The following is a 27,808-nucleotide window of genomic DNA, read 5'->3' as shown; positions in this document are numbered from 1 at the left end:
AAGAGTCATATAGTAAATAGCACACATAACAACAGTATATAGCTCCTGGCAATTGCTTAAAGGATAAATTTACAATCATTTGGGAAACATGAAACACTGCTCCCAAAATGTTATTTCTTTTACAGCAATCTGATGGAATCCAGAACTCTACAGAGATAATGTTATGTTGGATTTCCAAGTAGCATGGTTTATTATTATTATTATTACAAGATTTTTCACTTTTCTTTTTTTCAATATTCAGAAAGTCAGTTGTTTTAATGAAATGGTTGAATGCTTGCCATGGCAAAATTGCTAAATCCTAGTTTTAGTTCAAATTTTCCTTTAAATTTTTCACAGTCAATAAAAATCAGGAAGTCTAGGATCCTTTGTTTTAAGATACACTGCCTCTAAAGTCTATAAACATTGGTTCTTTTCATTATGAAGACATCATAGTTCCTAATCACCAGTAATGTTGATAGATAGCTTTATTAACCAGGGCCCTTTATGAGTGTTCTTCTCTTACATAGTCAAATGAACTTTCTGTATAGGTACCAAATGAGAAGTCCATTGTGCTCTTTAGTTTTAACTTCAAATCTCAAACCTCTCTTGAAAGAGGTTGACCAGATGCTCAGATCACACTGAGTTTTCCTGCAAATCCTTTTCAGTTTATATAGAGAGATTTGATGAATTAAACAAAATAGAAAGGTGAGGTCTTACCAGGAGCTTTTGTGTGTTATGTCAAGTTTCTGAATTTTACTTTACATGTGTGTTATAAAGACAGGCATCCAAGGAAAACTGTGTACAGCTCATTTTAGATATGCCAATGAAGATGAGTACATATCTTCTCCTTGAAACAATATTTTAGAATGGGTTCTAAGTTGTTTCTTCCCAAGGATTTTAATAGACTACATATATCATCCATATCTTTCGTAAACATCCATAACAGTCTATGAAAAGATGGGGGGCTTCCCAAAGCTTTAGAAAAAAATGGTTGTGCATCATTTGTTTTAGCGTTATTCTGTGATGTTTGTGCTTATGTACTAGTACTGGGGCTTGAAGTCAGGGTCTGAGAGCTGTTCCTTTCCACTCAAGGCTGGTCTCTGCCACTCTCAGGGGTAGTTGAAGATAAGTTTCACAGACTTTCCTGCTTGGGCTGGGTATAAACTGTGATTCTCAGATCTCAGCCTCTCAAGACCATAGGATTGCAAAAGTGTGAGCCACCAACACCTAGTTGATCCATTAATATGCCAAGCACATGTACTCCATACAGATACTGTGATCACAAGAACTCAATTTCTACATATTAAATGGATAGTAATAAAACACCATTGTAAACAAGTACGACGATTTTATTGCCCTGGAAGATCAGTATTTAAGTTCTGGATCTACCAATTAATCTTCTGATCTCTTCATCTATAGCATAAAACTGATAATACTGATTTTATTAGGTACCTGATTATGTTATTGGTTGTTATAAAAATGAAATTAGTGAAAAATAAAATTAAGCACTGCCATGTTAATGAAATATTATGCTAAATGTCTAAAAAGCAGTCATTTCAACTTTCATTCTGTGTCTTGATTCAGATAACCGGCCCTCAGCCTTGATGCCATGTACCAACTTCCCTATCTTGTCTGAACATTCATTCCTTGTCCATGACACTCTCTTCACTGTGGTCTAAAAGTCTACTCCAAGTGACTCTTTGTGCTGGGCAGTGTCTGCTCACCTTTGTCTACTTTGCCTGTTGCCATTGCATTGTGTTCACCTTGGAGTTTCTCTGATGCCACTTTCTATTCTTACACATGGTTTTCTGTCCAGTTCTTTTTGTCCCTCAGACTAGGCATAGCCGGGCAGACACAGCCAATAATTTGATGTGCCCCTTTCTCATTCTCTGAAAATAGGTCTTTCCCCAGTTGTTAACCTGCCACTGCTCCTCATGCTGTCCTAGTTGACTCTAAAGACTGCTTAGCCAAGGATAGGTCTCAAGGCATCCAGCCACAGCTACGTAGCATGAAAATGAACAAGAACATAAAAAATGTAATTATAGGAAAGATGTAATTTAGCCCAAAGAAAGGTTAACAAACATTTCAGGGGGATCCACAATTGTATGTGAGTACTTGGGGGGAAATATAATGAGCAATTTTTCCATGTAAAAGTAAAAGATTTTATTTTATGTAATTTTATTTTGCCAGTCCTGAAGCTTGAACTCAGGGCCTGGGCACTGACTCTGGATTTCTTTGTGTTCAAAGGTAGCTGTCTACCACTTGAGCCACAGCACCACTTCCAGCTTTTCTGAGTAGTTTATTGAAGAATCTCATAGACTTTCTTGCCTGTGAAGGCTTTGAACCACGATCTCAGATCTCAGTCTCCTGAGTAGCAAGGATTACAGGCGTGAGCCACTGGCTCCTGGCTGAAAGATTTTAATTGTGATCAAGTGGGTATAAAGTAAATCAGTTAAGAAAGTTTTGTTTTTGTTTTTGTTTTTACCAATTGCCTCGGTATAATATTACTTGGACTAGCTTCTTATCCCTTCTTTGCTTATTAACAGTGTGATCTTGTTACTACTAACACACTAAAGAGGAATGGAACTATGCAAAATATTGAACAATCAAGCCTGGGGTTTCATGTAAGTTCCATGGAATGTTAACAAATTGGAAGAAGGTGGCGTTTAGACAGGGAGATTTGTGGCATGTTCTTGAGGAAAAAAAATGACTCTGAAGACAAATTTTCAGATATAAGTATAAATTCCCCAAGAATAGGGTAGAAAAAGCTGGTTTGGAAAGGTCAGCAGCCTAGGAAAGGCATAAAGAACTAGAGAACTAGAAGTAAAGGATCTAGGGTTACTGGCTGCAAATCAGGATGCCCAAAGCATGTGCAAATGGAAATAATATTCATTCGAGTTAGTGGCTTGTATGTATTGGATTCATATGGATTTTTATTAATAAAGCAAGCATTTATTCATGTTCCATAGTCAAGAAATTTCCTTATGAAGTAATACTTCTATTCCAATTGCCCTGTTTGTCTGTGAGAAGGTATTCTTGGCAATGCATAATTTTTTTAATTAAAAACTGTAATTTTAAAAACATAATAAACAACACCTTTAACTTACAGTTATTTTTACTGGATTTTCATATTATTCTTATTTTTATGCGTCCCAGTATTATGAAAATATCAACAGCAAACCTGATCATTTTACAAAGAAATTAAAAGTAAATTATGTTCTTAGATTCAGAACATAACTTCAAAATCTAAACATTTTGGAACTCATTGTCGTTGGCTTAAAGTTGTTACTACCTAGGAAGAATGTTGTTACTGAGGAAAAAGACCTCAACAAATGCATCAGTCTTCATGGAATTTTTCTTGTTTGTTATTATAAATTTTGTTGTCACTTTGATCTGCATGAAATGCTCCACAATAAAAGTGTCTCTCAATCCAACAGGTATTCAAATACTTAGCCAGCAGACTAGGTGTTTGTTTTGATTGGCAGAGGAAAGTCATGTTGCCACATGTCTACTCAAAATAAATTAACCTTGCCATCTAAACTGACTCATTTAGAAGGAACAAGTTCATAGAGCATCTACATTTCAGAAAATATTCCAGCAAAAAGAAAACCCACATTGGGAACTGAGAGATTTAATAGTTTCTCCTTCTTTTAATTACACCATCTCTTAACTTTGATTACCATTCTGAGTCAAGCAACAGGAAAAAAAAAAAAAGAAGAAAAAAAAGTCATACGGTAGAAGCTGAAAAATAAGAGGATGGGGTGTGGTGTTAAAGAGTCAGAGGAAGAGGGGAGGAGCAGGAAAAGGCATGTTTTAGTTTCTCGAGATAGGAATTTAGGCACCAAATGGCCCTGAAGAAGGAATTTCAACTTGAAAGACTGTCGTCCCCAGCTAGGTGGCATCTAGAACCTAAGATTGGCATTTGAGAAAGGGAAAAAAGAAAAAAAAAACCATGAGCATAGTGTTTTCTCTAGGGCATAGTGTATTGTTTCTCTAAAATAGGTGCACAGGCTTTAAAACAGTACCTTGTATTTTAAAGTCACAGTGAAGGAAATCAAAAGAAAAACATATTTTACTGATTAGACAGCTTTATGGCATATATATATATATATACATATATATATATATGTATATTAAAGCAAAACATGATTATTTCATAGGGGTCCAAGCCCCTACATCTTTTTTTTTGTACTATTATGTGAATTTAGACCGCCAAGCTTGCTGATGCTCTACCATTTGAATCATACCTTTAACTTGTTTTTTGTTTTGTTTTGTTTTGCTATTTTCAAGAGAACCTTGCCTACTGTTCTGCTTGGGCTGGCTTTGAACCATGTGTGCTCTCAGTCTCCTTAGTAGCTAGGGTTACTGACACAATCAAATTGTACCCAGGTTCAAGCACAGCTTTTTAAAGACAAATTGTTACTATTTGTTGTGACAGTAACCTTATACTCAGTAGTAAACAAATCTTGTCTTATAGCAAGAACATTGCTTTTCAGGCATGGAAAGAACCACACTGCTTTTCCTTCAACATAAAACTTTACAAGACAGTCCACATGCAAGGAAAGCAAACTATAAACAATGACTAACTTCCCAAGTTGCTTTCCTTCTGTGTGGGGAGCAGGAGTTAGTCTCACCCTTGGCTTTTCCTCATCATTGTTCCCTGCTCTCTCTGAAGCTGCTATGTGCTCTTCAACCTCGGAGCCTTTGTAATTTTCATCTCTATAGTCTAGAGGCCAAAAGAAGTCCACTCAATTTTTTTTTTGGCCAAGTGAATAAAGAAATGAACAACTTCTGACTAGAGATGGTAGAAATAAAGTTATCTAATACTTAAAGCTTAAATTTTTACTATCTGCCTGAAGATCATGGTATGAAGTTGACTACTCCGGTCTCCATTATATAAGTAAGGAAATAGAAAGTCCGAGGTAGATAAAGTAGACTATTTCAAGAGCATGCTTATGAAGTCACTGAGTTAAGATTTGACCCAATCCCATTGCTAAATACCATACATTTTCTACTACATTCTGCTGCCTCTGAAAAGTGTTAATACACAATGAGTTGAATGTGAAAAGACTATGGGTAATATATTAAATTTTATTCAAGGTGAAATAAGAAAGCAATCTTTTTCCAAAAGGCTCAGAATACTAATGGCAAGTCATGAATGCTCACATGGATTTGGTTTGTTATTCTTTATCATGAGAGAGGAAGAACCAACAATGCAAATTTAATATCACAAGAGAACTCATAGTATTTTATTAACCTGCCCTGTGATGTTGCCATCGATGGTGTAATGACTGCTATTTATCAGTCTGTGCAGTTGGACTAAATTACAGTCTAGAGATATAACTTTCACATATCGAGAGAGAGGCTAGAAGAGTATTCAATCTATCATAATCCTAGGAATATATATATATATATATATATATATATACACACACACACATACATATATATGTATTCCTTTTTTGCTACTTCCTAATGATTTCCCTTCTTTTGTTACAATCATCTTTAAATGATTTATACCTGAAGACACAGGTATAAATCAGTTAAAGATAAGATTGGTCTGTTAGCAAAAGAGAAATGAAAACCATCCATGTATCTGAGTGTTGACAGCATGGCCTTCCAAGCAATAAGTGAATAGCAGCTGCCTGCGGCCACTTACATGTACAGTAGGAAAGACAGTGTCTGGGCTAGGGGTGAAGTTCCGTGATAGAACCCTAGCCTAGCCTAGCTAGCATGCATGATGGCCTGGGTTTCATTCTGAGCACAGTATAAGGAAAAGCGGGGAAGCACAATTGGAAAACGCTCCACTCAATATGAATAATAGATATCCGGCTCTCTGGAAACGAAGAAGCAAAAAGCCTTTGAAAGACTATATTTTCTCTAGCTACATCCCTTCTCTCCCCTCAAGGAAGTATAGTATCAATAAGCCATACATAAAGACAATATTAAAGTAAATCAGATTGGGAGAGAAAGGGAAGAATGATGAACAAGGTGACAATGATCAAGATCCATTGTGCTCATAAACTGATATGTTGAATTGAACCCCCTTCTATAAAGAATATTTTATGTTTTATTGTGTTATAGAGGTGATGTACAGAAGGAGTGCAGCTACACAGTCAGCTAAGGAGAACATTTCTTTTCGGACAAAGTCACCCCTTCCCTCACTCTCTTCCTGTTTCTCCCTCTCATCCCCACCCACACGTTGTATAGTTCATCTCAACAGTGTATAGTGAGTATCACTGCTGCATTTGTTCACCGTTTGTCCCTCCATTTCTGTTCCCTCCTTTACCCTCAAAAGACAGATAAATGAACAAACAAGGCAAAAAGAAAATGAAAAAAGATTGAAGCCTCTGTGTAATACTGCTTAAAGATCATAAAACGTAGATCATGTATTCTCATTAATCTCTAGAAATGTGAATCTATATGAAGGAAAAACATAAAGGAATACCATGCGCAGGGCTTGAGAGTATGTGTTGTCTCCATCTCCAAACCTCTTCTTGGAAGAAAATGTTTCACTGAAAAAAGACCTTCCTGACTTTCTACCAACATTTGAAGAACAGAATTCTTTTCTGCTAATTTCTTTTCTGTAGTCGAAGAAACATTGCAAATGAGAAAGAAGAAACAAGTGTCTTCAGTGGGAAGATGATATTCTAAGCATAGGCTTATGTGATTGGTACAGATTCCCGTGGGCCATAGTTCAATGTATTTAGATGAAATGTCAGTTGACCAGGACTGTTTTCTCCAGCTTTTCTCTCCTCTGCTTTAGTGGTTCACCTTATAAATGTAAATGGCACTAGCAACAGCTCCTTCCCTCCACTTGGCCTTATCCTACATCCTGAGACAGTATGTGATCAGGTGTCTCCTTGCAGAGACTGAAAACTGACCCCCCCTACTTCATTTTCATCATCATCTCTGTTGTGAAAACTCCAACTTCCCTGCTTCCAGCTTTGTTCAGGTTCTTGATTCATCGCCTGAACCTACAGCCCTCCCAGATCCAGAGAAGGAAAAGTGAGTGTATCACCCAAGCTAATATCATGGAGAAGGTGCAGCTTGAATTCCTACTACCAGTTTCCTCTTTCATCAAAACTGACCATCTAGAGCTTTTAGACTAATAAAAGTGTAGTCAATTCTTAGAATTCTGGATGAGGCCTATTATATATCCACTGTTTTTATTTTTTTAAATCAAATCTCAACTGATTATCTGAGGTCAATATTAAGCCTTTAGAAAGTTGTGCTGGCTGGAGACTCACAAATGAAGTAGCTTGTGAAAGCTCTGGTTAAGGGTGAAGTGACTGACCTGTCACTGGCACCCATACCCTTCTCTGAGATTGGAAGGGCTTACAGTATACTTACTCTAGACAGCAAAAGGACATAATAGGAAAGAAACTGGGTATTCCCATGAGACAAATAATGTTTTGACATTTGTTTTTTAAAATAGACAAAAAAAGTAGTCATTAATAGAGTTCAAACTTAGCTCCTTCAAAAATGAGTATCTGATTCTTGATAGATGCTAACACTTAAAATATATATAAACTTTATTCTCATATCCATATCAGACCATGTTGGCTTCAACACAGTCTCCTGCTCTATTTTCACCATGCACTGTTTATTACTTGTCTGCACAGCAATGTTTTAGTTAAAAGAAATAATCAAAGGAAGAAATAAATCACTAATTGGGAAATAGACTAATTCTACAAGGTGAGTGCTGATCATTGTCAGAAGAGATGGTCATGATTTATCCTCATGTGGAGTAACACTATTGTTTCTCCAAATATAGCCCTTTGTGTTGAAGGCCGAGGTGGAATGAACCAAGGGAATTCTGCCCAGAAACTTTTATACCTAACCATCCATTTGATAAAAATTGATGAGTAAGAAAATAGCACAATTGTTCATTTACGAGAAATTATTTGAAGTGTTTGATTGTAAATGGACAATATTTGATTGTAACTGAACAAAAGATTTGTGTGTGTGTGTGATTGCCAAAGAGAGAAATGATAGGTGTAGTATAAGAACAGAAAAATGAACAGACAATTTGAGCCACAAAAGCACAGATCAGATTTTAGTAGATTCTTGTCTGGATAGAAACCCTCTAAATTTCTTGCTTCCATCCCTACATAGAAGGTGAGGATTGCCCACAGGTTGCTATCATTCCTGTTCTTTAATATATCACAGTACTTACTGGAGGGCATTATAATTGTTGCTGCTTGTTCATCTCCCCTATGGAAAAGCAGTTTATGCTCTTCATTTCTTTATTGTTACTCTTTAATAAAGTCTTCCCTTGGAGAATAATGGAGATTGATTCCAGACCTCCTCAATGATACTAAAATCCACCAGTGCTCAGGCTCCTATTAAATGACATAATTCTTTGTATATAATCTATGTGGACTTTTGTATATAATCTCCAGTGGACTTTAAAGCATGTCTAGATCACTTGTAATGCCTAATATAATGTAAATGTTATACAAATAACTTATATTGTATTATTTAGAAAATCATCATAAGAATAAAAGCTATACACATTCAGAACAGATGAAATTTTCCCCAAAATATTTCCAATTCACAGTTGGTTAAATCTAGGTATGTGGAACCTAAGGATTCAGAGGGCTGACAGTTTATGACAGACATGGTAGACACTCACTAATAATAAATGATAGTCTCTGAATTGATTGGTAAAGATATACAATCAATATGGATTTGTTTTGCCAATGGGGACACTTACTGAAAACTGCTATCCACTCTACAAAATTAATTAGGAGTTTTGATTCAGAAGTTTTGTTTATTCCATGTAAGTTGTTTGCTGGTCACTGTGGAAGAGAGATAGAAAAGATATGGGTATCTGGGTAAACCTAGCTTTATCCTCAGGCTTATTTGGAACACTTTAACATACCCTAGTCTTCACCTGTCAGTTCTTTGAAGGGTTAGTGACTGTGATGAAGTAAGTGCTTATTGTCTGGTCGAGGTATGGACAAATGAGCCTATCTTGTGGTTAATTTGACGTCAAATGCTTTAGTTAATAGCCGTTGGGGTACTAGTGAAATATTTTTGCTCTCACAGGCTTATTTTCCTCAGACTGTTGTGGTTAGTATTTTCTAAACTTATTTTTTAGTACTGAGAATCAAACCCCAGAGTCTCAAATATACACTGTACCACTGAGTTACCTTCACAGCCCAGCACTTTAAATATTTGACTACAGTGTGAAGTCTATGAAGACAGGTACTATCTATATTAGTTCTCTTCATCGTTGTGATTCTGACTTCAATCAAACTGATGTTGATTTGTAAATATTTTCTAAATAAAGGAAGTTTTGACATTTCCTATTTAGTCCCTGTAAGAGAGATGCTGAAAGGAAACAAATAGCTGCAATAGAAAACAGAGACAGAGAAGTAAAACAAAAATTTTGGGGGGGTCTCACTTGTGGTTTAAACAATAACCTCTTGTGGGAGCTGGGAAGGTGGCTCAGTGGTAGAGCGCTTGCTTTGCATGCATGAGGCCCTGGGTTCGATTCCTCAGCACCACATAAGCAAAAAGAAAAAAGCTAGAAGTGGTGCTATGGCTCAAGTGGTAGCATGCTAGCCTTGAGCTGAAGAGCTGAGGGACAGTGCCCAAGCCCAGAGTTCTGCCCCACGACCGGACCCCCCCCCAAAAAAAATAGCCTCTTATAAATAGCATTCTTATAAATAAAATTCATAAATGTAAATAATATTTGAGGTAAATCTTAAGTGGCATGTAGAATTTCAGTGTATTGATGTCAGGTGGGGCTTTCCTTTCATCCATGTTTTTAAACTTGTTCTTTAAGATTGTAGAATTCCTTTATTCAGAGATGGGGAGTTTTAAAATTATGTAGAATTCTTATCTTTATGTCTGCAGGCAAAATCAAGTATTTTTAAATTCAATTTTTTTTTTTTACCACATGGAATGTTTCTAAATGTTTCTTTTATAGGAGAAAGACTTGAGAATTTAATTACATTAAATTAATGTTAAGCACAAAAGCATATTCCAGTGAAGAATTTAAACTCTTTGGATATCAGAACATCGACTTTAGCTATTTTTCGTAATGAAAACATTTCCCTACGTCAATAAGATCTATAAGAAAAAATACTTTCAGTGATAAATCATATTTGAAATTTGATTCAAATGAGATAACAACATCAAAGCTATGTTAAAACATCCACCACCCATGTAAGATATCCATGGCTCAGTAGAAAAACTGAAACTTCAGAATTAAGGGCCTTCAACCTGTGCCACAGTTGGCAGGTTTCATTACTGGGGAAAAATCCATAAACTCTCCTGCCTTGGGGATGAGAAGATTACACTAGAACTTCCACCTTTACTGGTCCACAAGTCACTTATAGATCTTGTTAAAATGTGGGTTCAGTGAAGGTCTGAGATTTTTCATTTCTAAAAACTTGGTAGGATGCTACACTACTTCTGGTCCTCACCTTGAGTCACAAAACATTACAAGTCTTTTAAGGTTTGACACCATCTTGGGTCCTTTCTTTTCTCCAGCAAATAAAAAATTATGAAGCAGAAAAAGTGGAAGCCCAGGCACAGTTTATTTGAAAGTAAGAGTACAGTACCAGGGATACTGAGGAAAGCTTCTGAGCTATTGGTGGGTTGGTACAAGTCCCCAGCCAGGACTCCCAGCTGGGATTGCCAATTTATGACATACGAGATCTTGTCTACTTTTGTCCTGGGCAAAGAGGAGAAGATGAAGAGAGAGAAAGCACAGATAGAGAGAGAGAGAGAGACAGAGAGACAGAGACAGAGACAAAGAGAAACAGAGACAGAGAAACAGAGACAGAGATGGACAGAGAGAGAAAGCGGGACCCTGAAATCTATAACCTGCTGTAGGCTCATGGGGTCCCACTTTTATAGCCCTCTTGGACAACTCTTAGCTATTCTGACATCTGGTTGTGTCATTATCCCCTTCATTTCAAGGGATGGGGTGCCTGTCCCTGCAGACCTCTGATGAGAATCTGCTCTAGGGTCATTGGGAGGTTTGTTTCCATCCGTCTTCAAGAAGAGGAGGAGAGGTTATCTCCACCAAGTCATTCTTACTCCCTAACCTTTCCCCTTTTGCCTCTCCCTCATATTTGCTGTTGCTCCAGGGTCCTAGGTAAGGCTGTGGGTTGAGGGGTCATTAGATATCACCTGAGTGAAGGTACAACAACAGAATTCTCTAGAAAGTCCTCATTGAAGATATACCGTGGTACTCATGTTTTTGCCACTTCAGGTTAAAGTAATTATCCATCTTGCCTGAATGTCTTTGGCATGCAGTATGTCTCTTTGTTCCCCACTAAATAAATGTCAGCATTAATAGTATTTAAATTCCAGTACCTAATAAAATACATCTTGTGTGATTTGAAGCTCTTTAAAATATCTGGCCAGTAGTAGTCACACTTGCAATTAAGAATTCAATTAGTTGAGTTCTACTCTGTTTCATAGACTATAATGCAAGTTTTATGCCATTCTTAATTATTTTTTTCAGATGAGGAAAGTGGAATTAAGAAAGATATATAAGTTAGGCCTAGGGAAAATAAGACAAACCACGGTTTGTTATGAGGTTCATTGGCTCGAAGCTTGCTCAGTGTGCTATATCCCACAGCCTCGGCCTCTCCAAGGGAGGCATTAAGGTGAAAGGGGCAAACTGAAAGATGTGTATGGCATACAGTGGGCTTCCAAATGTTTTCAAGAATGGAAGAATAATAGGTGACACAGAACAATTTCAGGATGAAGTGTGTCACTACTGAACCAGAAAAAAATCTCATAAGGGAACGCAGAGAACAGAGAAGGCCCTCTTACTCAAGTCTTGAAAAAGTAAATATGATTTTGTGTGTATGTGTCTGTGTGCTGGCATTGGGGCTTGAACTTAGAGACTGGGAGCTATGCCTTAGCTTTATTTCACTCAAAGTTGGTGCTCTACCACTTGAGCTATAGCTCTTCTTCTGGATTTCTGGTTGTTAATTGGATGTAAGAGTCTTCAGGCTTTCTTGTCTCAACTGGCTTCGAACCACAATCCTCAGATCTTAGTCTCTTGAGTAGCTAAAATTATAGTCATAATCCTGCTAATAAGTAGGATTTAAAGGAGTAAGAAGAAAGCTTCCTGGACAACACAGACAGAGGAGGCCTCTCTTTCCAATAATAAATCATTTCAAAGGATTTTAAGGCAATAAAGGACAGGGTTTTAATGCCATACTAAAAAATTTGAGCCAGGCATTGTAGCACATACTTGTAATTGCAGCTATTTAGAAGGCTGAGGTAGGAGGATTGAGAATCAGAGGCCAGCTTAGGCACAGTTAACAAGACCTTATCTCAAAAACAAAACAGAAAGCCCAAGTGATGTAGCACTTATACATGAAGGAGGACTTGGGTTCAATCACCAGTACCAAAAAAAAAAAAGAAAGAAAGAAAGAAAGAAAAGAAAAGAAAAGAAGGAAGGAAGGAAGGAAGGAAAGAAAAAGAAAGAAAGAAAGAAAGAAAATTTGAATTTCATTATTTTACCAGTGGAGAATCTCCCAATATTAATATAAGAATTCTCCTGTAGAAGAGCAATATATCAGAAGTATACTAAAAGTGAATCTGACAGCAGTAAATAAATTTTTTTTCTTTTTTTTCTTTTTTTTTATTGTGAAAATACTGTACAGAGGGGTTACAATTACATGGGCAAGATAGTGAGTACATTTCTTATCAAGCATTGTAGCCTCCTCCTTTGTTTACCCTTCTCATTCCTTCCCATCCTCCCTCCCTCCCCACCCAGTCCTCCCCCCCCCCAAGTTGTAAAGTTCGTTTTCGACATGACAACTTGTACTTCTCATTGTTGCAACAGGTCCACCTGTATCCTTATTTAAACGACTTGTTTTTCCCCTTCCCCTCCACAAATTATACCAACATCAAATACAGTGAAAGCAGGGATTATACTGTGGGGGAGGGAATAAATTATTTTTTAACTAGTTTTTTTGTCGACTTCGAGAGTGGGAAACAAAACTAATGATCATATATTTTTGGACCGCTTATGCATATGTATGTACACACATATGTGTATGGTTGCATATAGGCATATAAACTGTTTTGTAGAAATGGAAAAAGGCCAAATAACTGCTTACAGCTAGTAAGTGGTAAAGGCAGTATTTGGTATTTTGCCACAGGAGAGTGAGATGATCAAAAGCAAAATATGGTCCAGTGCTATTTTGAGAAATTAAACATTCTGTGGTGTTTAGGAAAGATGAGAGTAAGGGTAAGACTAGATGAAAACATGAGTGGTAGGAATATTGGAACCCTCTAGGCAGGACGGCCAGCCTTCATGGGATGGGGACAATAAAGAGAAGAAATGGATATGAAAGGCATTTTGAAAGGGGAATTACTGCACTCCTTTTGTTCTCTCCTACAAGTAATTGTGTGAAACACTAAGATTTTTTGCCTAATGATGCTAGGCCTTAAAGAAGTTCAAACCATGTAAGACAGTGTCTGTGATCTTTGAGCAGATTTCTCTCTCTGTCTTCCATCTGTGGTACCCAAGCAGTTGGAAATCCACTGAGACTGAGTAAGATTCCCCCTCCTGCTCTTCCCAGATGTGAATCCCTGTTTGGGCTCAATGCTTTCCTCATATACAGAATGTAGTCAGCCCCAAGACAGGCTATTTGCAAAGGAAGAATGTAAGATGCACTATCCAAGGGTCCACCATACAAAAACAATGGCCAGGATTATCTTTTCAGTGTGTTTTCTTTTGAAACTGTTGTAAATGCATATTTTATTGCTAAAAATTGTAAAACTGTCCATACAGTGCCATTTTGTAGCTTAACATTTTCCACTTATAATGAATCCACTGATTGGTTGATTGAAGGTGGGATCTAGTTCTGCTAGGCAAGTTGTACTGAGAACCAGCCAAGGTTGGCCCTGGAGGACTCTGAAGTCAGGCAATGAAAGAGGACATTCTGAGTTTGTTATAGATTCCTAGTAGCTCTTGCTATGTGTCTTGTGCTCAGAAACACATTTCTGGTGCACAGTAAGCATTCTCCTGTGATTGATTAATGTTGAGTCATCTTGGTGGGGCAGGGGAAGGTAACCACGCCTGGCTGTTTGTGCTGTACTTGGTCTGTTTAAACAGGTCTGTGCTGTGAGACAGTGTGACCATGCTGGGGCTCTAAGAGGTTGTGCAGAGGACACTGTGGGCTTTTACAATCATCAAAGTCTGACTAGAAAGGTAATCTCAGGAGAGTCTCTCTCTATATAAGCACACACTCTATATGTGTGAACAAATTAAAAAATCATTCCCTATGGAAGGGCTGTATGAAACAGATACAACGTGCTGACCACTGGTGGCTCAGGCCTGTAATCCTAGCTACTCAGGAGGCTGAGATCTGAGGATCACAATTTTTGAAGCCAACCAGGCAGGAAAGACTATGAGACTCTTATATAACCAGAAGAAAACTGGAAGAGGAGGTGTAGCTCAAGTGGTAGAGCACCAGCCTTGAGCAGAAAAGCTAATGGACCTGAGTTCAAGACCTGGTTCCAACACACATGCGTGGATACACATGCACAAATTTTCAGTGCTTCCAAGAATTTCCTTAGTTAAATTACCTTGCCTAACCCAAAAGAGAAACTTGTTCTCTCTTTATGGGAGGTTTTAAATGTTATTGTTCTTGTTATCATTTTCCATCTTTGTATTGGGAATAAGTAGGGAAAGATTTTATTATATGCTTGAGTATATTGAGCTGGATTTACCCAAAAAGCCATATGTTATGTGAAACTTATAATTCAGTTATTAACCTTTGTTCCTCCATGGTTTGTGCATTACGAATATGTCCAAATATTACTTAATGCCCAGCTGTGCATAACATCAGATGGGAAAGAGTTGAATATAAAAATGGAGTCAAGATCAAAACAAGAGTTCAGTAATCTTAACCATCTCAATAACAGCACACATTTTATTGGTGATTTAGAGAACAGATAATGCACAGAATCAAGAAAGCATTTTCAAAAAGATTGATCATAGGATTTATTTAATGTGTAGACTTCCATTTTATATTCAAGTTATCATTTAGTGGTAAGAAACTGTATTTACTACTCAAGATGGGAAAGGAAGTTATAGACTTTTCCTCAATGTAAATGAGGGAAAGCTTCTTCAGTGTTGACAGATTCTTTCAACTAAAGTAAAACACTTCTTATAGGTACCTGAGCAATGCTTAAAGAAAGTGAAAGTTGTAACCACTAGTGCCTGTAATCCTAGCTACTCAGGAGGCTGAGATCTGAGGATCAACTTTTGAAGCCAGCCTGTGTAGACAAATCTGAAAGACCCTCTCTCTAACTAACCAGCAAAAAGGCAGATATGGAGTTATGGCTCAAGCAGTAGAGTAGCAGCCTTCTATGGAAAAAATTAAAGGAGAGTCGGGCTCCAGTGGCTCATACCTATAATTCCAGCTACTCAAGAGGCTGAGATCTGAGGATCACAGTTCAAAGACAGCCTGGGCAGGAAAGTCCGTGAGACTCTCATCTCCAATTAACCACCAGAAAACTGGAAGTGGTGCTGAGGCTCAAGTGCTAGAGCACTTGCCTTGAGCTGAAGAGCTGAGGGACAGCCCCTAGGCCCATAGTTCAAGCCCCCTGTCCGACAAAAAAAATTAAAAGAGAATATGAGGTCCTGAGTTCAAACCCCAGTACCAGCACCCTCAAAAGAAAAAAAAATAGAAAAAGGAAAAAAAGAAAACGAGTACTTGCTTGCTTTCATTTCCAACTAAGACAAATAAGTAGGATTTAGAAAATAATTATTAGATAATAAATTAATTAAAACGTCCAGCAAATTTGTTGGAGGAACACTAAAGAGATACGTAACAGGATAAAGAAACACATGAACCTAATGGATAACATAAATGTAATATGACTCCACAAAGAACTAATGAGGCCAAATCAATATGGTTTGCCATTTGGGTAATATAGATAAAACCAATCAGTCCAAAAGAGTTTGTGAACAGTGAATGATTGCTTGGGATGTTCTGCTCTGATATCCCTATAGAAACACACAGACTAGAAAACAAGGTAGCTTAATTTGAGAACAGTAGCTGTTAAGCTCCCACAGAGCATAGACCAATGAATGGAAGTTATTTAAGCAGCATCTGTAGAGGTCAGTTGAAAGTCAGCTTATCAATTAAAGACACAGCAAGCAAGCTTACAAATTTTGAGGTGGACATAAAACTAAGGCAGGTAACTGAATTTTTTCTGATGCCTTTCAGCTTTCATGAAGCCAAGAGTTGCTTATCCCTCCAGTCTCTATAAATTTTTGAAAGGGAACTTAAGTTGCACCTTGTTCAATATTCAAAGCATATACTTTTGCTCCTAGTCAATCAAAGAAAAACGTGTATGTTTAGGCTGTTTCAGAAGGATTACACTTTGATTTATGTGACACCCAGGCCTAAGTTGTTGTGTCTACAAACGACAGATTCACAAAGTGTTCATTTATATTTCTGTAAAGATTCTAAATTTCATCCTTAGATTTTTTTAGCCCATGATTCTCTACACAGTTATTTATTCTGCAATTTATCCAACTTGTTACAATTGATGTTTACTATGTGCCTGGACTTGCAGTAGACACTGAGGATAGAGTATGAATGAAGTAGACACAGTCCATCCAAAAAAACCAAGCAATATATCAGTGGGTGAGCAAATACACAGCATTACAGAATTGGAAAAGGTGCTCAGGAACAATAAATGGGACACTGCTTCTACTGGTGATGCATAGAGGGATAATCTGCCTGGGGATGTGTCAGTGAAGCTGAAAGGTAAAGTTGAGAAGTGACAGGAAGCCCCTAGGAAGAGCATTGCAGATTGAAGGGGTAGGATATTCCAAGAGAAGACTGACAATGGAGGGTGCTGACTAGAAGACCGATGATGGCCAGGGAGTGGTAAGCAGTGTCCAGATGTGCAAGACCCAGAGGGCCAAGTGAGGAATGTGGATTTTGTTCTAGGTGCAATGAAAAAGGCTCAAAGTAATTGGAATAATGATTATGAGGTTTATCATGGAATTGAAAAATTACGAAGAATACCATACATGCCATAATGTTTGGAGGCCCTTATGTAAATCATTTACCTAAAGAGTGCCTTCTATATACTACTATTGACATTGGAGGAAATAGTTAAGAAATTGTAAACTAAGTTTTGTGAGCCACTCTCATTGTTGTTGAAGATATTGATTCTTTATGAGGACCCAGGAAAAACTACCCTAGGGTTGCAGAAACTAGTGATCTATGTTTATATTAAATTACTGTGTTTTTCTTTTTCTCTTCATCTTATACATTGAATTCTGTAGTGGGTGTTATTTCTCTTTTGTTTTGTCTCAGAGTAGTCGTGCAGGGTTGCATGGCTTATATTTTTATAAACTGATTTCGCCCTTGACTATTATTCTTATCCTGCCTTTACCTTTGTCCAAAATCACTCCATTATTTACTTTTTCACTTTTTATATTATAGATTCTTTTTGTTAAGTCACCAGGGCAAAAAGGCAGAAATAAATCACTGGAGGAGAAAATCAGAAATTGAAAATATCTCAACAATTCCAGTAAGTTAAAGACTTAGTGTTCACTTCAAAAGGTTTTTGCTAAGATTATATAGAATAGAGATCACCCACCAAACATCAAATTTTATGAAAATACTTAAGTACCACACAGCTTAAGTATTTAATTAGCCTCTCATATAAGATAAATATGTGGTTTAGGGTTGAGTAGCTTCTCTGTCTTCCTGGCTGATAGACTCTTGAGAGCAATGACCACTATTACCATTGTATTTTCCATACCTACTGTGTACTGTACAGGCATTTGGTGAGTGTTAAATTCATTCATCAGTAGACATAAAGTAAAATAATAAAAAATCACCTGCAATATCAAATTAGTTCACAAAAGTGCAATTGATTGAGTGAGTGAAAATAATTGAGAACCAATTGATCTCAGAAGAGAACTGCAATCATATTTAATCAGCTGGATTAGAAGTTGTTTACTATCCTTTCTAAATCCAAGATGTAAAAAGCATGTGCCCATCATCGATGGTGCAATGACCAAATGAATTGCATATGGGCCTCTAAGAGCCTGACCTAATTGATGTCACATAATGATTGTTTACAGGTATTAACATGACTGGTACTAAATACTAAAGATGTTTGTATTAGTCATGACAGTGTTCCTGAGGATAAGAAGTTTTTAACTGACCTTTGTGGATGGAAAGGTTGAGAATTGCATATTGTGAAAATGGCTAAGAAAAATGAAAGAATCTGAATTTGGTTGGAATGCTTGGGGATGGGCCATGGTACCAAGACAGGCCAGGGCAGATCATAGACGACATGACCTGGAGCTGATGGTTGGGATCCTAGGGACTGGCATGTGGCCAAAGTATATACATAGGGAAGCCCATAGGAGAGATTTAACCAAAGACAATGGAGAGGGTTGAGGTTGCATCAACACCCAGACTCCATATACGAGACTGGGGAGCTGATCAGAAGATGGTTTCATTTGAAGCCTGTCATGGATGGTGCTGGTCATAACTGCAAATGTGGCTCTCATTGGCTTTCTTGCATTGTGCATTGAGCTGGTGATACAAGAAGACTGGGGAAGAGCACTGGCACAGGATTAGGCACATATATCATGGCTGTTGGAAATCCTCCAACCCTGAGCTTCAGAGCCTACAAGCAGACTGACAGAAACCCACAGTGTTTGTCATGTCATTTCAAAAGCAGATTTCCAAATCACTTTTGCATATTTTTTCTGTCTACCACTTGCATCTCAAGCATTTTTCTCACTTGGCAGCACTACCTTGGCTCACTGCACAGCCGGACTGCTGAGAAGACCGGAATGTCTGTGAAGGAGCAAAAGCCACAGAAAGATGAAAGCATGGTGTGCCATTCCTGGCTTCTGGAACAGCAGCCTAGCTTTCTGCCATGTAGATGCAGGATTCCACTGAGTGCTAATCTGGGATCAACTAACCTAAAGATTGAAATATTTTAAATAGCCCAAGTTGTGTTTAGAGATCAATGTCAGACTTTTGACTGCATTTGGGATCTCTACCTTGAGAAAAAAAAATGTCATGGTAAAGGCAAGACATGTGCAGAGCAGGCTTTGAGAATGAGCAGAGAACAAGGAACATGTTCTCCAAAAGAAGCATTCTGTGCAGGCCTTGCTGCTTCTTCACTTTAGGACAAGTACAATGCTCAGTTAGGGGGTCCTCTTAATCAAAGGCTGTTGATTAATTAAGGGTTTCTATCTTAGCACACCCAGGTTTCAATCTCAGTGGGAGTTTAGACGTCTTATGCTTGTATTTCCATTTAGACCTTCTAACATCATAATTAATTGGGATGATTTTCAATTTCTCTCCCTTATTTGATTTCTCCAGCACTTTTTGTGTGCTACTGCTTGGCCTGGCTTGTCCTTCATAGGTGACAGTGGAGAGGAACATGATGTTATCAGCTCAGAGACACACTATGGCTTTACCCATACTTGCTACATAGAGTAGGCCATTATTTCAACTCTGTAGGTCTTAATTTCCTTCACAAAAAAGAGCACCTTTGAGGGATGCTATAAAGATTAATTAAAAACATGGTAGGTACTTACTACTGATAGTTCCTTTCTCTTCTTTCTCCCCTTCCTTTCTTTTTAGCAGTATTTAGTGTTCAATCATGCATCCATGTATTGTACCCCAGAAATAGTGAGTAAAAGCAAAGTACACACAAAATGACATGAAACCCCCTTTGACAACTACATAAGACAATTTAAAATATGCTCAATAGAGGGAGAGGTTAAAAAAAAATAGGTGGAAAGTAGAAACTAATGCCACACAAGCTCCAAGTTCAAATCCCAGTACTAGCACACATGAGTGCACGCACACACACATACACACACAAATGAATACAAGGTTCATAGAAATGGCATTATATTAGCATAAAATAAGGAATTAATGACACATTAATAAGAAAATAATGTTACCTGTCTGCCTTAAATATACTACTTTGGAAATATAGAATGACAAGAATATAATGAGCCTTGGCTTTGTAGATACCACTTGAATCATAAAATTAGACTTTAAAGACCTTGTATATTAATTGGAGAAACCAAGTTCTGTCTTTCTAGATTCTTTCATTAAAATATTGTATTTCTCTAAATTTAGGTTCTATTCCAAGTAGCCTTTCTTTTAGTCAGAAAATTACAACCTCCCTCTCCTCCTTTCTCCCCAAATTTAAGTTCAATCCTTGCTGTTCATTGCCAATCTATAGAAATCTAGTTTTGTATTACCTCTGCTTATATGTTAAAGAATACATATTTATGACCCTGTTTATGATGTTTTCAGAGCAAGAGACTTTCAGCACATTTCTTATTATGCAAAAGAAAGGGACAATGAATCTTTTATTTCGTTTGTTTTTTAGTGACCTAGCTATAATATACTTCTCATGAAGAGTCATTCCATGTAGTCTTTAAAATTAAGACAAAACAGCCATGATTGCTAGGTTGGCAATGGAAATGGCCAGTCTCTGGTTAAGTGTTATTCATAGCTATAAAATGACTACACACTATTTCCTGCCTTTCAGTGTCCTTTACTTGGCTGCTTGGAACAGGTCCAGTGTTCCCATATTCCATGTCCTCTTCCTTTCTTTACCCATCTTCTATTTTCTCCCAGTGATAAAGTGATAACTGCTAAGTGGCTTTGGATGGAAGGTTTGTGATGGTACCACAAAGTCAGAAGCATAGGCGCACTATCTTAAATAGATAGTGCCCAGAGTTGACTGTGAACATGGCTAACAGACCTTCTAGATATCCAAACTGTAGTAGAGTGGTAAACCTTTCTACCATTCATGCTTGTGTTTTAAGATACTAATTGTTAGATCTTATCTCCCTTTTGCCTTCTACAAAGGGTGCTGAGAAACAAAGACCTTCAATTCAACACCCCCCCCCCCATGAAGTTTGCACCAATGGCTTATCCCTATAACCCTAGTTACCCAGGAGGCTGAGATCTAAAGGATTTTGGTTTAAACCTAGTTTGGGCAAAAAGAAAAAAAATCCATACTCCCTCTCCAAGATAATTAGCAAAAAAGCTGGGCTGAAGACACGACTCAAATGATAGGTGAACAAGCAAGTAGGGCAAGTGTGAGGCACTGAGTTCAAGACCTAGTACTAGCAAAAATAAAAAAGTGGTGCTCCAGTGTCTCATGCTTGTGATCCTAACTATAAAAGAGGCTGAGGTCTAAAGATTATGGTTCAAAACTATCCCCAGTAGAAAAGTCCTTGAGACTCTTATTTCCAGTTAACTAACAAAAAGTCAGAAGTACAGATGTGGCTCAAGTGGTAGAGCACCAACCTTGAGTGGCAAAAGCTAAGAGACAGCACCTAGGACCTAAGTCCAAGCCCCACTACTGGTATTAAACAAAAAACAACAAAGAAAGTATACTATATGACCCAGAAGCATCTGTCTTTTCTTCTTTTTTCTTGGAATGCAAATCTAAAACCTAGTGCCTGCCTCTTCTTGCATAGTCACCGAAAGAGGCTCATAATTTCCAGAACATATATTCTAGAATCAGGCTGACAAAAGTTCCCTCAAGGGAAGGTATTAAAGCTGACCAACGTAATAGGCCCCTGGCAACCAGAACTGAGGTCCTAACTGAAGTCTTGTTAAACTTCTAATTGAGAGTTTCTCGTTATTAGGATTATAAATTCCTGGCTAGGCCATGTTTGAGTTTGAGTCAATCAGAAATAAAGGCAAGCTGGCCATATGCTTCTTTATCAAAGGACTTTATTCATTTAGCCTCAGGCTTAGAATCTGATAACATGTTTTCCTGTAGACATTTTTCTTTTTGCATCAAATAATTTTAAAGAGAAAATATGTGAGGGGGAGTGGAATTCTAACTAGTCCCATATGGATATTTGAATATGGACAAATTGAATTACTTGAACACACACTTTGATTTCCAAAACTGCACACGTGGGTAGAAGACTCTCCTGCAGAGCCCTCCCCTGTCTCTGCCTGTCAGAATCCCAGTCTTTTTTCTGTTTGTTTGTTTGTTTTTTAGCAGCTATCTATATATCTTCTGCTGTCTGGCTGACTGTCATCAACCCACTCAGAAACAATAATAGAGCTTACGTAGCATTATGTTTGTGTCTTTTCTGTGACACCTTGTAGTACAAGCTTTTGCATAACTTCCCTGCTGATCTATGGCTGGTTGTCAACAGAATCTTTCCGCGTGTGTGTGTGTGTGTGTGTGTGTGTGTGTGTGTGTGTCTGTGTGTGTGTGTCTGCCTGTCTTGTGCAATGATTCCTGAGAGTTTTTACAGGTGATGGGTACTTGATGAGTGTAATTTGCTTCTTGATGATCAAAAGTCTAAGGAGTAGAAAAATGAAAGAATAGGGAATGAATATCCATACATCCATCACTTAAAAAGAATACCCCCCCCCCCCCACACTCCTTGGCTCAACACTTTGCCTCATGAAATCTCTGTAGGAGCCCTTCAGGTACCATTCCTGAAGGGCAGGGATCTATAGTGACATTTATTCTTGGGGTGGAAACAGGAGGGGGGGAAAAACCCCTTTCTTTTCATGAGAACAGCTGTATTTGATTGATTTCGTTGTAGCTGAGCTCAGCTAGTTGTGCTTAGTTATTCCTTATTGAAGATGGTCCATCTACCTCGTTCTCTGCCTGCAGCTGTCTTAAAGAAAGTGCAGAAACTTCCCCTAACTTTGCTAGCCTGAATCTCATCCCCCACTCCCTCTCCCCCCCACGGCTTAGTGGGCTCCTGAAGCCTCCTGTCTTCTCTCCTTGAACTCTTTTAGCTGGTTCGGTGCCCGGGCATTTGCCGGGAGTGGATGCGGGTTTGTGGGCGCTACAGCTCCCGCGGGGGCCCGGGGCGTCGGGACAGGGGGTGGATGGGTGGGAGGGGGAGCGGAATAGTCGCAGCCTTCTCCCGCCCCCTGATTGGCTCCCGGCGGTCACGTGGGGGCGCCCGGAGGGAGGGGGTGGAACTCTGAGTTGTGGCTCCTGGCACTCCTTTCTCTTTTTCAAACTCGCTGGGCTGCGTGCGCTCTCCCGGGCTCGCTTGGCCGGTGACTCGGGGACTCGGAGGCGGTTGCTAAACTCCGCGGGGATGTTGAGTCAGGTGCCCAGGACCCCAGCTTCAGGCTGCTACTATCTGAGTCCCCTGACAGCGGAGGGCCAGGAGATGTTCCTGCGCTGGGATCAGACTTCGAGGCGCTCTCCGTACAGGATGAGCCGGATTCTAGCGCGCCACCAGCTAGTGGCTAAAATTCAACAAGGTGAGTGTGCCGGCCCGGACCCCAGGCTTCCAGCTGGGACTGCCGGCGGCCTGCTTTCCTGCTACCCCAGCGCGTGAAAGCTCTTGCTCTTGCAAGGTGTGGATATGGCTAATGCCACGCTGCTCCTCGTAACTTTCCAATAGGAACAGTAATAACAGCAACAACAATAGTTAGAAGCAGTGCAGGCTTCCAGCGTGAAGCACACCTGACAGCACTTAGCTGTCACAGAACTCCATGCGAAGCGCACCGACAGCTTCCCGGTCCTAAATTCCCAAACCTGGACCTGTGTGTCCACAGCACCACCGAGAAAGGTTTAATCTGTGCACACACACACCCCCACCTCTCTCATTGGAGCTTTTGTACAAGTAAACTCGTACTCCGATCACATTTAAAACGTGAACACTTGCTTGTTTAGAGAGGGGGTGGGGACCCATGTCGGCCCTGCCCAGCTTCTAGACCAGCCTCGGTGAAGAAGGGAAAATGAGAACTGTCTTAAGGCCATGGGACTGACAGCAACCATCACCTTTTTCTTCCTGTTTGTGTGTGTATGTCAGTCGCTGCCACTGCCTTGACATTGTTTTTCTGGTGAAGGATCAATGTGTCTGTTCACTTCCAAACAAATCCCCTGACGTGGACACAGGAGTACGAGCTGAGCTGGCTAAAGTAAAAGGGACAGCTTACTGATCGCAAGCTGCTAGACGTTGCTGTTCTTATTTTTTGGAAGAGAAAACCAGCCTTGAAACAGGGACAGTCACTAAAACTTGTATTATTCTCCCAAAATAGCTTAAACCAATCCTGAATGTGAAAAACAAGCGTTCATTCCTAAGAACCCTTGATTGAGGGCCACTTAAAAGATACAGATACATTATCAGTTAATAATTACTACCACCCCTTTCCTGGACTCTCCATGCCCCCCCCCCCCCCCGCAAAAGAACCTGAATTATTACATCGGTGCTTATAAGTTCATCAGGGATTTCAAGAGCTATTGTCAAAAATACAGTTTTCGATTGAATAAATGCGCTTTAATATTATATTGAATTTTAGAGAGGAAGTTAAGGTTTGTAATCGCGAAAATCTTATTGTAATGTATCCAAAAGGAACAATATGTATTCTAGTGAGCAGCATTTGATGAGATTGTTTCCTTGGAAATTGGGGTTTGTTTGTAAAGGTTCAGGAACTGGTTATGTGTGAAGGATACTGGTCCTACTTACCGGTCTGAATTCAGGAAGGATATTATGTCATTCCATAAACTCTGTGTTCGGGTCTTGATTGAATAGAAACAAAAGTATTTCCCTGCTGCTTGATTTAAAAATACATTAGGCTTAGAATAAGAAACAGCTCCATTTTAGTTTCAGAAGTTTTTACAATGCTCTTTATCAGGTGCAATCACCTTTCTGAACTGAGGGGTTTCGTGAATGGTTTGATGGTGAACTGTCATCTGAGTCCATAAAAGTGTATGGTATTTTTTTAATGGATAAAACTAGTTGAAATTTCTTTGTATACCTGCTTAGATGTGTTTACAATAATTGATTTTATTAAAAATAATTTATGTTCTTTGGGGATGGGAGGGTTTTTTTTTTCATTATAGATGAGGAGTTCTAAACACATGCTTTATTGCTGAAAGTTCACTATCACTGGGCACTCTAAGTCTATGGTGCTTGTTTTCCTCATTTGAAACTTGAAGTATTTCTACCTTTTTATCCTAGGCAATAGAAATGTTTGAAGCTAATGAATGTCAAAAAATTAAAAGTAACAGTTACTATCACTGGGGAGCTTGAAAGAATTCCAATAATGTTGTGTTCAAAAATTGTTATTTGTGAATTTTATAAAATGACTTAGTAAGAGTGGGGGACCAGACGCAAAATAATTTTATTAATCGATCTGTTTGCTATTACAGTAGAAAATAGTGATTGTGAATTTACAATATATTTGACATCGCTGTGAGAGCCCTCTATGAATTTTAATTTTTTTCTACAAAAATTCTATACTTAGATCCTATTATTGTATCCCTTACAGAAATGAGAGGCACGTGAAGTTAGTTTTTTCCAGTAACTTGTCCAGCTCATACGCCATATGAACTGGTATCTGAATACAGCTATATGGCCAGTGGTCTATGTTTGAGTCTGTTTTTAGTATTTTAGCTTTTGTAGTAAAAACTGAACTACTGAACTTATGATTGAATTTTGATTTATATAATGTAGCAAAGAAACTTCAGCCTTTTCTACAGCGACGAACCACATTACAGAATCAGAATTGGTCATTTATGATGAGATTTCCAGTTAGGTTTTATTTCTGTACTGGAATGAAGGACTATGGGTTCCACTCTCCCTGAATACTTAGTACCCAGTAGTACAGAAGGACAAGTTATCTTATTAGCAATTTTTGATCATTCAAATAAAGTTTTTCAAGTGCCTACTAAATTAATAAAAGTATTATTTTGGTTGTTTACCTATTAGTATCTTGAAATGACAGCCACATCAGTAAAATTGCTTTGCATTTCTCTTTTTTTTGGATCTTCCAAAGCAGGCTTAGCATTATATGAACACAATTTGGGGCATCACTGCTTATAATTTCTCATAGCTGGTGAGCACAGTGCACATAGAAGTAAGTTGCTCCCTGCTGACCTCATTAGAGTGAGATAATCATTCAACCACAGATACACTCATGGGGAGGAAAACAAGGAGGAAATAAAGGAACCTTTGATGATACATAGGATCAGAATTTGTTACCAGGATGAATCTAAACTTGCTAATCTTAAGGCACACTCTGAAATGTACATGTGTTGTTTCCGTAGCCATTTTTGTTGTTGCTCTGGAGTTGTTGGAATCCAATTAAAAAGAGAAGAAATGTTTAAAACAGAGTGCTGTGTTGAAGAGTGAATGTTGCTGTATTGAAGAGTGAAGTCATGTTGCCCTTTACCCAACCCCCACACTTTTGCTTGAGTCAATAGGAAAATTGTTGTGGAGAGATAATAGAAATAATGATGATCCTCTTTCCTTCACTGGCAGACACTTGGGAGACAGATGAGAAAGGATGCTGAGTGGTGGAGGAGGAGCATGTAAGACCATAGGAATAGAGAATTTGATTTTTTTCAATTTTTAAATTATGGCACAATATGTATAATATTAAATTTATCATCTTAACCCATTTTCAGTGTATTGTCTAGTAGTATTAAATATCTTGATCACTTGTGCTTTGGAGTCATCAGCACCATCTATCTGCTAACTTTTATTAAACACAGAGTCCTTACACTTACTTCCTCTGAGCTCCTAGGTACCCATCCACTTTATGGCTTTATGAAATTGACTATTCAGGAACCTCCTATAAGTGGAATCATGCACTATTTGTGCTTTTGCAACAGGCTTATTTCACTTACAATATAGTATCCTGAGGTCTACCTCTGTTGTAACATTTTGACAGGATTTGTTTCTTTTTTTAAGGTTGGGTAATATTCTGTTGTATAGCTATGCTATATTTCTATTTTTTTATACTATTTGTTCTACTGGGTATCAAGTGGGAAAATCAGATTTGTATATTCTTGTTTGAACAGTATGATTTCTCTGATACAAGAGCATCTAATTTAAGGTTTATACCCTTACCTCCCATTTGGGAAATCTAAGTCTAAGCAGGTACATAAATGTGATTCTTTCCATTTTTGAAGGAATAGGTCACACAATTAAACTTTTTATTTGATCTTCAAAATATTAGAAAACAGAATGATATGACAGGGATTTCAGGGAATCCCACTGAGGTAAGAAAGATGAGCTGGAGATCTGGTTTGTTTCGACATTCCTTTATCCTTTCCTGTGTTGTTCCAGAACTTTCCTGGACTTCCATTTCTTCTTGAGAAAACAAAATAGGTGGTTACACAGGTGTTTTGGTTCTTCTACTTTAAGATTGTCTCTGAAGTTAAGTCAGTAACTCTTAAATAAAAGTATAAAATTCAGAGAAGCTTAAATCTAACTGGATAAAACCCATAAGGGAAGCAGAGCAGCTTTATTACATACACTCAACCAATGGATTCTAAGTTTTCTTCAGTTTGTCAAGGAAATGGCAAGGTGGAAGTCAGGTTTTGTCCTACCCATATTATTAACTTATTGTGTGACTTAGTGGGGAAAACACAATTTCTTGGAAACTTTTCATAAAATGAGGGCATTTATATTAAGCTATCTCTAGAATCCTTATCACCTCTGAAATTCTAGAATTCTATGATCACAGCTATTGCTTAAGAGACAGGCAATTCTTGTTTACATTTTTTCTTATTGCGTAATACAGCTTTACCTGGATATGCTTTCTGATATTTGCATAACACTCTTCTTATTCATGTAATAGGAATGTTAGGAAGTCCGATCTTCATGCCTATTTAGCTGTCAATATTACTATACTTAAAAAGAGACTTGTAGGAGAAACTTTTCTTTCTCAATGTCCAAGGCCAGAGAGTAAAGTTGTGATGCTCAATGCAGTCTGCAGAAAAGTATGAGGGGGCCAGAGAATAGGTGTTTGTGGTGCGCATGTGCACGGACCACACTATGCCCTCTCTTCTTGACATAAACATACTT

The 27,808-nt window shown here is 38.3% G+C and overlaps 1 protein-coding gene across 2 annotated transcripts in view; it reads left to right on the top strand.

Annotated features, from left to right (window-relative positions):
- Stard13 (StAR related lipid transfer domain containing 13) overlaps positions 1 to 27,808 on the top strand; it is a 244,680-nt gene that overhangs the window by 30,024 nt on the left and 186,848 nt on the right. The window contains exon 1 of one of the 2 annotated variants that reach the window (XM_042685626.1): positions 23,068 to 23,249. The exons of the other annotated variant lie outside the window; for it this stretch is intronic. Within the exon in view, the coding sequence (XP_042541560.1) occupies positions 23,081 to 23,249 (169 nt within the window). The 5' untranslated portion in view covers positions 23,068 to 23,080. Of the gene's footprint in view, positions 1 to 23,067; positions 23,250 to 27,808 lie in introns of those variants that run through there. 2 annotated transcript variants of the gene reach the window in all.

This window comes from Dipodomys spectabilis, unplaced genomic scaffold (assembly GCF_019054845.1).
Source record: "Dipodomys spectabilis isolate Male_0828 unplaced genomic scaffold, ASM1905484v1 ptg000095l, whole genome shotgun sequence".
Lineage (NCBI taxonomy): Eukaryota > Metazoa > Chordata > Mammalia > Rodentia > Heteromyidae > Dipodomys > Dipodomys spectabilis.
This window is presented reverse-complemented; position numbering and strand designations above follow the sequence as displayed.